General features: G+C 35.4%; 2 protein-coding genes across 3 annotated transcripts; one reads left to right on the forward strand and one right to left on the reverse strand.

Moving 5' to 3' along the window:
- The first annotated feature begins 415 nt into the window (after positions 1-415).
- Positions 416-5,259, forward strand: LOC7475424 (uncharacterized). The gene is made up of 6 exons (XM_052456444.1): positions 416-1,295; positions 2,015-2,187; positions 2,516-2,600; positions 2,742-2,891; positions 4,280-4,452; positions 4,892-5,259. The coding sequence occupies exons 1-6, from the start codon at positions 822-824 to the stop codon at positions 5,010-5,012; spliced, it is 1,176 nt and encodes a 391-aa protein (XP_052312404.1). The 5' UTR covers positions 416-821; the 3' UTR covers positions 5,013-5,259.
- Positions 5,260-5,623: 364 nt separating this feature from the next.
- Positions 5,624-11,651, reverse strand: LOC7475423 (nuclear transport factor 2). Of its 2 annotated transcripts, XM_002314471.4 has the most exons (10): positions 11,493-11,651; positions 11,281-11,389; positions 11,050-11,184; positions 8,844-9,150; positions 8,246-8,511; positions 7,930-8,107; positions 7,537-7,658; positions 7,381-7,446; positions 6,717-6,798; positions 5,624-6,143 (listed from the first exon to the last, which is right to left on the reverse strand). In XM_002314471.4, exons 2-10 carry the CDS (start codon positions 11,323-11,325, stop codon positions 5,932-5,934), a joined length of 1,413 nt encoding a protein of 470 aa, XP_002314507.4. In that variant the 5' UTR covers positions 11,326-11,389; positions 11,493-11,651; the 3' UTR covers positions 5,624-5,931. The 2 variants fall into 2 exon arrangements, with proteins under 2 accessions (XP_002314507.4, XP_024466375.2); XM_024610607.2 differs by having other exon boundaries at positions 8,230-8,426; positions 11,281-11,635.
- Between the last annotated feature and the right edge of the window lie 1,326 nt (positions 11,652-12,977).

Below are 12,977 nucleotides of genomic sequence, written 5' to 3' on the forward strand. Positions count from 1 at the left end.
ATATGTTAATGACCATATATTAATGACTAGGACTAATTAAATTGATTTGTTTCAGCTCCGATCCCGGGAAAGATGTGTGAAAAGGAGATCGTTGAAGTTATCCCGTACCAGTAGAGACCTTGCAAGTGGTGGCGAAAACCTCTTTTCATGAATGGTTTTTGAGAAGGGAATGGCCTCAAGATCACCTAACACATCCCTGGCCTCATTTACTGGTCTAGAAAACACTCACGGTCATCTTGCTATTCTACAACTCAAGAGAGAAGAGACCAGCATGAAAAGAAATATTACTCGCTCGTGACAATATTTATGGCCATCTTTTCTTGTACAGTTTGAAATAAAAGAAACAATCAAAAAAGTAAAAAAGAACTCTTTACGTAAGGAACAATTTTCACCAGTAGTTATTTTGTGCAAGGTCAAAGGAATCTCGAGCCGCCATAAGACAAGATCCAATAAAAATGCTTCTGAGGAGGTCACCGCTTCAGCTTCAGCAACTGGACACTTGTTTTCACCCTTCTCAGACGGCCCTGATAGAGACTTAGAAACTACTATCAACAACGTCCACACCAACCACATCGAACACCACAAACTATCATTCCGTCATGGTTTGCCCCACCTCAACTTGACACCATTATCAGGCAGCAGCTCATCTCCACTGTCTGAACTCAATCAAGAAAAGGGTAGTTAATTTGCGATTTGACAGCTTTCGAAGAGCTTGGTCGGATATCAACTTGGAAAATTTAGTCTATACATCTTGTGATCAAGAAGAGTTTCATAACTCGACTACCACACCAAACAAGTTTCAATATAGACATCACAAGAGAATGTTGCTTTCTTCACTTTCTTTATCAATATTTAACAAAAATGAAGGGCCAGAGGATGAAGAACAAAGTGGACTAGATATGAGAACAGAAGAGGAATTGATGAGAACTATTACTATTGGAGAAAACATAGAATCTATTGGTAGTGGGGATTTCAGTTTTGGAAAGAAGAGCATGGGGTTAATAGAAGAGGAAGGAGAGGAGCAGAAACAAGGTTCAGATGGGATTGAGAATTTTGATAATGAAGAAGTAAAGGATCCGGTTAGTCCTTCCATGTATCTTGCTGGAGGGCTTGGGATTGATGATATAGATTTCGGTGGTGATAGTGGCGGCGGCGGCGGCGGCGGCGGCGGCGGTTTTCATTTAAGTGTTCCAAACTTTGACGAGGGTGGTGATGCGGAAGAGTACTTTAAGAAAATGATTGATGAGTATCCCTGCCACCCTTTGCTTCTATCAAACTATGCTCGGTTCTTGCAGGTATGATTGGTGTTTTCTTCTTTTCTGACTTTACTCTTGAATAATTGTCACTTCAAATTCCTATTTAATATAACTCACACCTGCATTATGATCTATCAATCTTACCGTGATTGATTCATCACCAATTGTCGTTGTGTTTACCAGAATAGCTGCTCGGTTATTTTTTGACCTCCTTATTGTAGAACATGTGATCTAAACTTTGAATAATCAGGTCCTAAAAATGATAGTTATTTCTATGTTCAGATCTTTGTCAAGATCCGATTATTTAATGATAAAGTCCGGTCATGTTCAGTAGGTTTGAGTGTCTAAAGTAAATGTCTTCTTGTTGGTGCTTCTGTGACAATTTTGGAGTAAATTGTAAGGTTGGCTTGGCTTGCTAGCTGCTATTTTTTCAATTATTCCAGCTGCTGCTGGTACTTTTTGTACTCTTGCTTTATGCAAATCTTTGGATGTCTGTTCGCTACATGGCAGAACAATCGATAAAATATTGAAATACTTCTAACCGGTAAGAATGCCCATCTAATTTTTTATGAAGGAAACGAAGCATTCCAACAAAAGTTCTCATTTAAGTAAGAATGGTGTTCAAACAGGCATACTGTTAATAGTGTTGTTCTTCAATATTGTAATTTCTCAAACATTCTGAGAATGGACATTTATATTTTGTCGAGGTCAAAAGAAAATGATCGGTTTTTCATTGTAAAGCTTCTCTTTTCTAACAGTCTAAGGGAGAGCTTCGTGGAGCTGAGGAATATTATCATCTTGCCACACTGGCAGATCCTACAGATAGTGAAATTCTGATGCAGTACGCGAAACTGGAATGGGAGCTGAACCATGATCAAGGCAGAGCATTAGTTAACTTTGAACGTGCAGTTCAGGCAGCCCCTCAGAACAGGTGACTAATAACTTGCTTTCATCTAGCTCCTTTGCAAAGTGTTGCAAATCTAATTACCCGTAGTAGCACCCTGTCTATTATTGCGGTGGAGGTACTTTTACAAAGTGCTTTTGTGCTGAAAATGCACCATATTGATGCATTTGTGTGCTTTTGATATGGTGTTGCGAAAAGCATGAAAAGCACCCCAGGCATCAATTTGATGATTTAAGTGCAAAAGCTCTTGCAGCTGTAGTGCCACAAGATGATTATCCTGCATGGACTTTGAAAATGATCGCAACCGTATTTTAATTGAGATGAATAAGCATAACTTTCCTTTCCATATTTTCAGCGATGTTCTTGCAGCTTATGCCAGTTTTCTCTGGGAAATAGAAGACGATGGGGAAGGGGATACATCTCAACCAGAATACATCCAGGTGTCTCTTCCGGGTCATAAATTTGTGAATGTTTTATCATATGGTTCTAATGTCGTTTTGAACTTGTTGAAGGTTAGAGAGGAGGCAATTCTAACTAAGCTTGACAGCCTAGCCACTAACTAAGATTTTAAACTCTTGCAGCTTCCATCTGAGCTTAATATTGACGTGGAAGACCATGCTGCATCTGATGCCAACGAGGGTGGCAATGCTGAGGAGTATTGTAGGAGGATGGTTGAGGAGAATCCTTGCAACTCTTTGGTTCTAAAAAATTATGCTGAGTTTCTGTATCAGGTGAGATCTGTGCCCACTTTTATCTCTTTTCTTCGTAAGGTCACTCAGTTAGTATTCTTGTTGTAGAATACAAGGAAAATCTACGATTCGTGTTTGAGCTTTGTTTTCATAACTGGATATATTTTCACCAGATTTCATTCTCTAGAGGTGAAGCATGGTGGAAGAAGAGATTTATGGCTCGCTTTCAAAACTATTGTATGGAATATCTTTGTACTGATGCCTCTAGACTAATTAATTCTTTTAACAGTTTGAATACGTGGAGGGATATTTTGCTAGCCTGAAAAACTGTTTCAAAAAAGTTAGGAAGATCTGGAGAGATCTAATAGAGGACCAGTAGTTTGATAAGGACATACCTAACCTAGGTAAAGGACACTTTTCCATGACCATGGCAAACAACTACAAGTCGATCATCAAAGAGGAAAGTCTATCTTATGATCCAAGGAAATAGATCTTTCCAATGGGGGTGAGCGACTAAACGTATAATTCAATATGCCATCTGGAACACATTCCATTAAGGACTAGGTGTTAGTCACCATTTATTTTTCTTGAGACAATATTCCTGGGTTGAGGGTAGAGATATTACTATAGATGTAGCTCTGACATGGGAGTAAGAGAAAGAAAGTCATTCAATGCATCCATTTGTTACTCTGGCGTATTTACAATTTGAACATATTTAGGCTATAATAGCGAAATTCATTGAATCCCATGATGGATCGAGTTGTCCTTCAACTGTCATTGCACTTCATCATGAAGGGTAGTTAGAAAACACTATCTGGAAAGATTAATAAAAAATACATGCACAACATGTATCATATGTCTAGTTAAAAATTCAAGTAAAGCAAGTTTTGCAAATACGTGAGTTGCAGTTAAGACATGGCTTAGGACTTGGCAGATCTTAAATTGTGGTAAAGATATCATTCTGTAAAAGGATGCAAGGGTTTGGCACTGGAAATCAAAATCTGAAAAAAGCTGCAAACGGTGAGAAAGGTAAATAAACATGTTAACCAAATCTAAGAAACATGTTTAGTGATATACAGATCTTCTATTTTAGGCTTTTGTAAACAAAAGCAGTATCCATGTAATCTCTAATGCAGATACATAAATACATGTTTATGTTGATGACAAGGATGATTTTGCGAATGTGTTCTGTATTTAGAGTAACATCCCATGTAAAATTGAAGAAAGCATGCAGCAGGGGGCGGAGATCACAGTGCAAAGTTTTTATTAGGTGTTGTGGGAACAAGCTATGCTGTGGACTATAGTGTATTGCGTGTTATGCTTCGTTTACTATGTTGTTTACTTCTTTCATGTGAACATCTACATTGTAGTCTGGAGTTGTCATTAGTCCACTGTCATTCTTGACTAGAACAATTGTTTTCAACTGACAGTCCAAGAGAGACCTTGAAGGGGCTGAGGAATACTACTCCCGAGCCATACTGGCTGATCCTAGTGATGGTGAAATCCTGTCGCAGTACGCAAAATTGGTGTGGGAACTTTATCATGATCATGATAAAGCCTTGAGTTTCTATGAGGAAGCAGTTCAAGCAACTCCTTCGGACAGGTACATCCCTTTCTCCATAATTCAGAATTCTTAGAACTCAGAGGGGTTTTGATATTCTTTAACGTTCATAAGATGGTCCTTCAGAGCTCTAAAGTTTACGGTCTTCAGTTGGAAAATGTACAGTATTGATGCTGGGCCTCCTGTTTCTTTTCCTTACTACTCTCTGCATGTATGTCTATAAATGAACATTCACTACAAGGAAGAGACTCTCTCGAAGAAAAGGGAGATGGTATAAAGGAGTCTAGTTTTAGAGATTAATACGTGTTTACCAGCCACTGGTTTCCCTATAGAAAAATTTTCTGTTTTGGCAAGTGTATTTTACTGGTCCGATGATTTGCATGATATAAGATGCTTTGATTGTTTGATAGGAATAGCAGCCAAATTATACCTTCCAAGACTGACTGATTCTTGCCTTGTTTTTTTCTTTCTTTCTTTCCAGCAATGTTCTCGCGGCGTATGCTAGTTTCCTATGGGAAACAGAAGAAAATGAAGAAGATAGCACAAGTCAGTTTCAGATCCCCAATCACCATGAAGGTGCTGCAGCAGCTGCCAATGCATAAATAATAAGCCAGGAGTATAGTTACTAATACTTTATCGGAAGTAAAACAACAATAATGTGTTAAGATGGAAGCTCCAACTGAATAAATTAAAATATTATTAAAACTGAGAGAAATTGCGACCAAATTAACAGCATTTTCTGATCTTTTCCATCTGCTTTATTCAGTTCCCAGCAGTCTAGAACAACATTTCTGTAACATCAGAGGGTTTCCGTTATATTTACAGATATAGTGTTGTGTGTTGTATGCAGAGACTGTGTAAAGGAGGGTGAGGCCATTTTTGTGCAATGCATGATCTAGTGACTTCTGGGACAACTAGTCCTGCCATATTTCTTCAAATGCCAACACCTTGCTTTTGGGGCATGGAACACGTAGGGTTACAGGCCGAAGGATAAAGCTATTGTGTTTAAGAACTATTTAGGTTGAAAGTTGGAAGAGGGAGTATTATCACAACCACGCATACAATACTTCCATGACTTGAACAGAGATAAAACACTCCATGCCTGCCCTGTGCAGACATCAATACTTTTGGACTTGTGCATATGACCTGCATGCCAACATCACTATTTCATAATACGTGGGAAATAGAATGACCGTAGGAGCGCTCAAGAACCTTAGAAACATTGAAAAAATTTGAATAAACAAATAGATCCAGCTCAAGGAGCTTCATCAACCAGAGGTGCTCGATTCACATCAAACAAATGATCTCAAAATTGCAAACATATTGCCTAGAATAATGAATGTTCACTAGAAACAAGTATCAAGAAACCCCAGAAGAGTGATTCATATGGGCAACATATAAATCAACCTGACCTGAAAATATCAACACATCCTTCTTAAAACTAATAAATGTGACTGTGACTGATTTGCAACTGCTAAACCAAAAACTTTTGCTCTCCCTTAGTTAGGAAACCTAAACTATCTAATCTGTTTGATCTTGTCCATTTCTTGATACTTGGTGACCTGAGAACCCTCTATCTTGGCGTGGACCAGGCCTGTAATAACCATTTCCTTTTGGTCTGTTGTAGTCCCTGTCACCTCCATCATAGCTACCTCCTCTACCAGAACTCCGAGAGCTAAAACCACCCCTTGGAGCATCTGTTGGGTAGCCACCCCTGCCTCTACCCCTTCCTCCTGTTTGGGACATTTCAATCACCACAAAATTACAACAAAGATGCAATACTATACAAGATAACTGCTCAATAGAGAACCAGATGCTTTGTATTGCTTCAACATTCCAACAATGCTTATCCTAAAAACATAGAAAGACAGAAAATTCCCGACAACAAAAACTGTTCATATATTGCTTATACCAATGCAAGATGTTATCATTCACTCTGCAGGTGTACTGGACAGATTAGATATTTATTGCCATCAAGACATTTCTGTCACCATGCTTCCAAAAGGAAAGCCAGAGGGAGAAACAAGGAATAAAGGTTTATAGTAAATATCATTGTCAAGCTTTTGTTATCATTATGATCAATAGAAAGCAAAGCGGTGGTAATAAATGATGGCAAGAAAAAAAAAAGTGACAGGTCAAATTGGGGACTTGGCATAAACAAAGTCATCCAAAAGCTCCCAGGTAATTATTAAAATTATATATAATAAAATCATGCAAATCTAATTTTATGCAGCAATCAAACAATAGCAAGGTAATAAGGAACATAATATTAGTGTTAATGATAGTGGCATGGGAAAAATACGTACTTCCTGCTCGAAATGGGATGTTGCTGTTTGGTCTTCGTTCTTCAATGTAAACTTGCCGTCCACCAACAATTGCACTACCCGCCTATAGATATACAATAATATATAAGGATGTATTGCTACATTACTCAAAAAAAATAAAAATTACTTGCCTTTAAGGAAGGTTTTTTTTTCACATCAATGTTATAACCAGAATAAAAAAGACATTACAAAGTGAAACAATGGCTTTTCAAAAAAAAACCAAGCACCCAAGAATCTACTAGGTAGGGAGAAAAGGAAACAAAAATGAATTGGCAATCAGTTCACAAAAAATCAGCCTCCCCACCATCAAGAAAATGATCAGCAGAAAACTTGTTTCTGATGTGGAATTACAAAGTAGAAAGACATGAGAAAAAGTTCAGAATTTGAAGTTGCAGTAAAGCTTGGTAGAAAAAAGCACCAAATGCCTCAAAATTGTACAAATTTATACTGAGACTCCAAAATGTACATTGGAATTTTCTTTTTAAGAGAAACCGTGGATGTTACACATCCTTCACATTTGGAAGGAACACAGTTAATCAGTGAAAGTTCTTAATTACAAACTGAATGATGAGAAAGAGTAACACATGATGAAAAAGCAAGGTGTGATAAAAATGCTGATTTTAAGGTTATTTAAACTTATTTAGACCTTGACTGCATTATGAACACCAGCCATATCTTCAAATTCAACAAATGCATAACATACACCAACATCCTGCATGTAAACAAGAATCAACCTTTCAGCACAATAGATTTAAGGAAGACAAGCAAAAATATACAGACAAAACAGATGCATGGATTTAACCTTGCGACTTCGAATGACTACTCCATCAGGCACGATTTCACCAAAATTCTTGAATTCCTCTTCAATCTCAGCTTCTGATAAGGTAGGCAGCAAGTTTCTCACATATACAGACCTTATTTCATCTGAAAGTGATTCACACACCCACCCACCCCAGAACAAAAAAAGAATCAGTTTGAATGCTCCAGAAATTTAAGGAAGTCACTTTCAAGTTCCAAAATATAAATAAAAATACTTGTGCCGGTCTACTCTTTTTTTTTTTTTTGGGGGGGGGGGGGATCAAAGTCATAATCAATTCAATCAAATTGTTATAGATGTTGAAAGTGGCATGATTTATTGGAAATATCAATCACTGTGTCAAAGTGATAAAATGTAAAGGCAGAGCTCAAATATAACCTTCATGAATTTCCTCAGCTGTCTCTGCCTCTGGCCTTTCAAATGAATCTGACATCACAGTTGATTGTTGAACAGGGGCCTGTGAAGTGTGATTCCATTCTGAAGCAGGAGGTACATTCTTATTGACAGAAGGCTGGGGAGTCACTGATGTGGCAGATTGCCCCTTAGCAACACGTAACTTTCAATACAATTTAGGAAAAAGGAAAAGAAAATTCAGTCTTCTGTATATAGATGAATCTCAAATACTACAGATACACATTTTATGCATATATGTGCTATTTATGGAATCAACATAACTACCATGTATGGTACATACAATAGAAGCATATGTGTGTTTTTGGGGCTCTCTAGCAGGTTCCTCAACAGAGGCAGGCTGGCGGTCTTGTGCATTGCTTGCTGTATTTTTAAGTGAGCCATTTGGCTTTTCCACAGAGTTTTCCTCCAGAATGTTTTCAGACTCAGATGCTTGCTGCAACCTTTTCTCTGGGAAAGTATAGCTGTCAACAGGACCATTTTCTTTGGCGTCAGCAGGGGCCACAAATTCCCTAGCCTGGGTTTCTCCACCCATTAAATAGGTAGGAACTGTAAAGTTGTAGATAAAAAAAAATTATTTTCTGTATCTGGTGAAATTGACTTTTGGCCGCACTGGATTTTAACTACAGATATTTGGTAGCATAATTAGATTCCAGTCATAGCTTCACAACTCCTGACCTTGAAAGTAAATATACATCCAGTAGCTGTACACTTTCCATTACTCTATTGCTTAGAACTCGAATGTCAATCACACAGATTCCATCAAAGAACAATGACAACATCAGTAACTTACTTCCTCCTCATCTATGTTGAATAACAAAGCAATATGTGAACAAAATCCAGTATTCATCGTATAGACAGTTCAGGCTAATCCATAATACCTGGCTCAGGAATGGCATTAGGAGAATTGAGTTTGGAATCAAGATGGATCTGGGCTAAGAAGACTGCTGGATGATGGTGAGTTGGTTGTTCGTCAATGAAGTGAAAAACATCATTAAGAACAAAATAGCCTTTCTCCTGAGGGGCAAGAAAAAATGTCTCTACAAATTTCCTCTTATTATCAAAGCCTTTTACTTGCACGTAACCAGAAACCATCACAAGAACACCTCCATTCCAAGAATCCAGGGCATGCGCTGTCCTGATCTCAATTCCAGTATACTTGAGTGACATAATGAGAGCATGGATTTGCTGCCGAAATAGAAAAGGAAAGGGAAACTGTTATCAGGGTCCTAATTAATACACATCCATGCATGATATATGAGATGTACAGAACAAAAAAAGGGGTCATTGACTGGAAAACTATAAACTTTTCAGGTTTGCAACCAAACATCATTATGCATCAATGTTAAAGACTATGTATCTCTATATTCTTTGTCCAGGACCCCACATCAGAAGAACTGTAATTGGTAACGGTCTTTTATCAAAATACAAGTAGCACGGGAGGAGGGAGAAGAGAAACTGACATAATGTTAATAAAGCATACTTGATTTCAGGTAACATAAAAGCTTAGAAAGAATGTCTGTGTGTGTACATGTGTGCCTGCAAGGGAAATCACATTCTACCATGAAGGCACAGAAAGGGAACTACAGTTTCCCAAATCGATTCAATTAATAGAGCCTAAATGTTCAATTGTAATAATATTTATATAAATTAAAAAATTCCATGGGCCCATATGCTAGTGCGGTGGCTTATATAAAAGTACTATAATTAGAAGCTCTGCACTTATAAGAGGTTGTTGTAAGGAGTTTATCATGTTTTAGCTGGCATGATTTTGAAAAAAGCTTCTACAACAAAGAATAATGTGTTTTCTTATCCTTTGGTAAATAAATGGTACAAAAGTAACCTTTCTTCATACAGAAAAGTTTATTGAGATTATAACATCCTGTCCTTGTGAAATCACCACTGGTGAGCTCTGAGCCTCTTTACCTCTTAACTTTAAATTACTTTTAACGCGAACCAAACCCTTACTAAACTTTACGCAGCAACTAGGAAGCAACTTGAAACCAAAGCACCAAACAAGACCTTACGTTGTCTTCTAAGAAAAGCTAAAATCAAATTGTGAAAATTCATCACTATAAGATAGAATACAGACAATAATTTCCCATAATAAATGAACTAACATCTCTTTAAGAAGAATGTAATTTATAACTAAGATTGAGAAAAAATTTCAAGAATACGTTTATAATTTAGGTCAGAAATAATTTAATATTTTTCTTTTCTTTTTTCTTTTTGAATGTTTCTGTTTGTTGATAATAAATTACAAAAAGATCCTTAATATGAGTTTGTGGCTAAATAAGCTATGGTTTTTATCTTTTAATTTTACTACGAGTCTCATATCTTTTAAATGCAAATATTTTTGTATATCAAATGTGTGTGCCTTGCTTAACACCGTGCATGCATATATGCTCTGTGCTAGCCACATTGGATTCAACACGCACTCACAAACACGAGCATGTATTGATATAAACACATATGTTCAGTTTACAAGTTGGTTTTATTTAATGCTCTCTGTGACCATATTATGTCTCCTTGGAGATGGTTATCAAAAATTTATCCCTAATAAACAGTAAAATTTTGCTTCAAGGTTGTAATAAACAAAATGCATAACACAGCATAAAAGAAGTAGAAAAATGCTGTCACTATCGTACTCGTGTAGTGAAACATTTCTTTTCTGATTGAGAAAAAAAGAAAACACACACACAACTTAAAGCTATGTCTCTAATGATGGAAAGTAAAATCAAATCGTAAATCGCTGACCATTCCAAACAAGAATACACAGGACATCATCGTTTGCATAATTTTCCTTCTTTTCTTTAGTTAATTAGCGTTAAAAAAGAGCCATTACCTTGTTGCCATTTTTTTTTCTAGTAGCTAATTTGATTCAAAACAGGCATACATTTAAGGGTACTCAAAATTTTGAGCTTGTATTAAAACTGGGAATTTCTCGTTAAAGAAATCGAAAGACACCAAATAATAAGAAAAAAAAAAAAAACAATGATGGCACAAGTAAAGCAACTGCAAAATGGCCAATCAAATATTATAGAAATCAATTAAAAGAGAGAGAGAAAGAAAGGGAAGATTACTGACGAGCATTGTAGCAGCGGATTCTCTGATAGAGCCATCAATACGAAGCATAGTACTGGCATCGCTGTAGAACTGGTGGACAAACTCGGGTTGTTGCTGTAATACTTGATAGTACTGTGCCACAAAGTAAGTCCCTACCTACAACAACCAAGCATTTCTTTATTTTCAGTTACAAATGATAACGTAAAGAGTATAAAAATATATGTTTTTTAAGGAGCCAACGGACGGACGGACCTGAGCAGCACTGACTGGAATGTGATAGGGCACCGACGACGACATTTCCGAAAAAAGAAAAATCTAGATCTATAAATGTCCCTCTCTCTCTCTCTCTGTCTCTCAAGATCTGCAGCATCAACACATTGTCTAAAAATAGAAGATAATAAACAGAGAGAAAGCAGGATCTGAGTGGTGACTGTTGTATTTGCTAGATAAAGAAAGAGAGATACCTGGAGACTCACTCACTCACTCACGGGAGGGAGGGAGGGAGGGAGGGAGGGAGGATAATAATACTAATACCCTACAAGATTTGAGTGAAGAAGATTTTCTCCCACTCCTTTCCCCCTTTTCTTTTTTTCTTTTTGTTTTGATCATGTGTTGTTTGGATTGCTATTAAGTTGTGTTCTTTCTTTGCCCTTTCTTTGATTTTTTTTGGGACAAATGCATCATCATCTTGTCCCTTAGGTTTCGGAAATCGGTTAAATTAACCCCTTGTAGTTTGATTTTAACATAACAATCCTTGTATTTTTATTTCGTTGTCACATATGGTCCCTCTTACAATTAATGAATGTACGGATGTTTATTTTTGCTGTTAAAAAGTATTTTTGTATTTTTTTAGTATTTTTGTATTTTAAATTAATTTTTGTATTTTTTTTATTATTTTAATGTGCTAATGTAAAAAACAAGTTTAAAAAAAAATAAGTATTATTTTAATATATTTTTAAATAAAAAAACATTTTAAAAAGTAATTATTATTATAATTTTAAAAACTAATTCTATATTGCTAGTTACTAGTAGTAGACATTTGTATAAGAAATAATCATAGATTAACAAATATGAAGGTTAACCTAGAAATTATAAATATATCACTTCTTTTTTATTTTTATAAATATGGAATATATCAGAATAGAGAGAAATACAACTTTTAATATATTAATTAATTTTTTTAAAATAATATTAGATATTAAAAAAATATCATTGAAATCTATATTATTATTATTATTGTTATTATTTTTCATATTAAACATGGCCACAGTTGAAAAGATATTGATTTTAGCGTGTTTAAAAGTATGGTCGGGACTATTTTTTAAAGTGTTTTTTACTCGAAAATGTATTAAAATAATAATTTTTATTTTTTAAAAATTATTTTTGACATCAGCTCATCAAAATAAATTAAAAATACTAAAAAAATATTAATCTAAAATAAAAAATAAAAAAAAATAAATTTTTTAAAACACAAAAATAAAAAAAATAAAAACCTAACCAATTTCAAAGGCTGAGAGACCAGACAATGTCTTTAGCCCTCCTATGATGTTTGTTAGTGCTAGCCGTCAAAATAACTATAAAAATAATAATTAAAGGGACTTTTAATTTACTAGCTAACCCTACTGCTTGGTGCTATCTTGCGCTCGTGGAACATGGCTCGCTTTCCTTTTTGTCTACCTTTTCATTTTCTTTCAAGGACTCCCGAAAATAAATAAAGAACCATTATTACTTTCTTTTTCATATTACTTTTTCATTTGAAGCTTGTTTATTACTGTTTTTTAAAATATTTTTTATTTAAAAATATATTAAAATAATATTTTTTTATTTTTAAAAATTTATTTTTATATCAAATATTAAAAAAATCTTAAAAATATAAGAAAATTAGTTTGAAGTAAAAACAAATTAGATTTTTTCAAAAATATTTTACAATCGTGAAAACAAATTCATTT

Source organism: Populus trichocarpa, chromosome 10 (genome assembly GCF_000002775.5).
Source record: "Populus trichocarpa isolate Nisqually-1 chromosome 10, P.trichocarpa_v4.1, whole genome shotgun sequence".
Classification (NCBI taxonomy): Eukaryota; Viridiplantae; Streptophyta; class Magnoliopsida; order Malpighiales; family Salicaceae; genus Populus; species Populus trichocarpa.

What these genes read in the sequence shown, in the direction of transcription:
- LOC7475424 (XM_052456444.1), top strand. Translation starts at nt 822, where the DNA reads ATGTTGCTTTCTTCACTTTCTTTATCAATATTTAACAAAAATGAAGGG. An exon ending in ACTATGCTCGGTTCTTGCAG is followed by an intron (nt 1,296 to 2,014) that starts GTATGATTGGTG and finishes CTTTTCTAACAG; the next exon opens with TCTAAGGGAGAGCTTCGTGG. An exon ending in CAGGCAGCCCCTCAGAACAG is followed by an intron (nt 2,188 to 2,515) that starts GTGACTAATAAC and finishes CCATATTTTCAG; the next exon opens with CGATGTTCTTGCAGCTTATG.
- LOC7475423 (XM_002314471.4), bottom strand. Translation starts at nt 11,325, where the DNA reads ATGTCGTCGTCGGTGCCCTATCACATTCCAGTCAGTGCTGCTCAG. An exon ending in AGCTGAGGAAATTCATGAAG is followed by an intron (nt 7,659 to 7,929) that starts GTTATATTTGAG and finishes AATCACTTTCAG; the next exon opens with ATGAAATAAGGTCTGTATAT. An exon ending in GTGTTCATAATGCAGTCAAG is followed by an intron (nt 6,799 to 7,380) that starts GTCTAAATAAGT and finishes GTATATCTATAG; the next exon opens with GCGGGTAGTGCAATTGTTGG.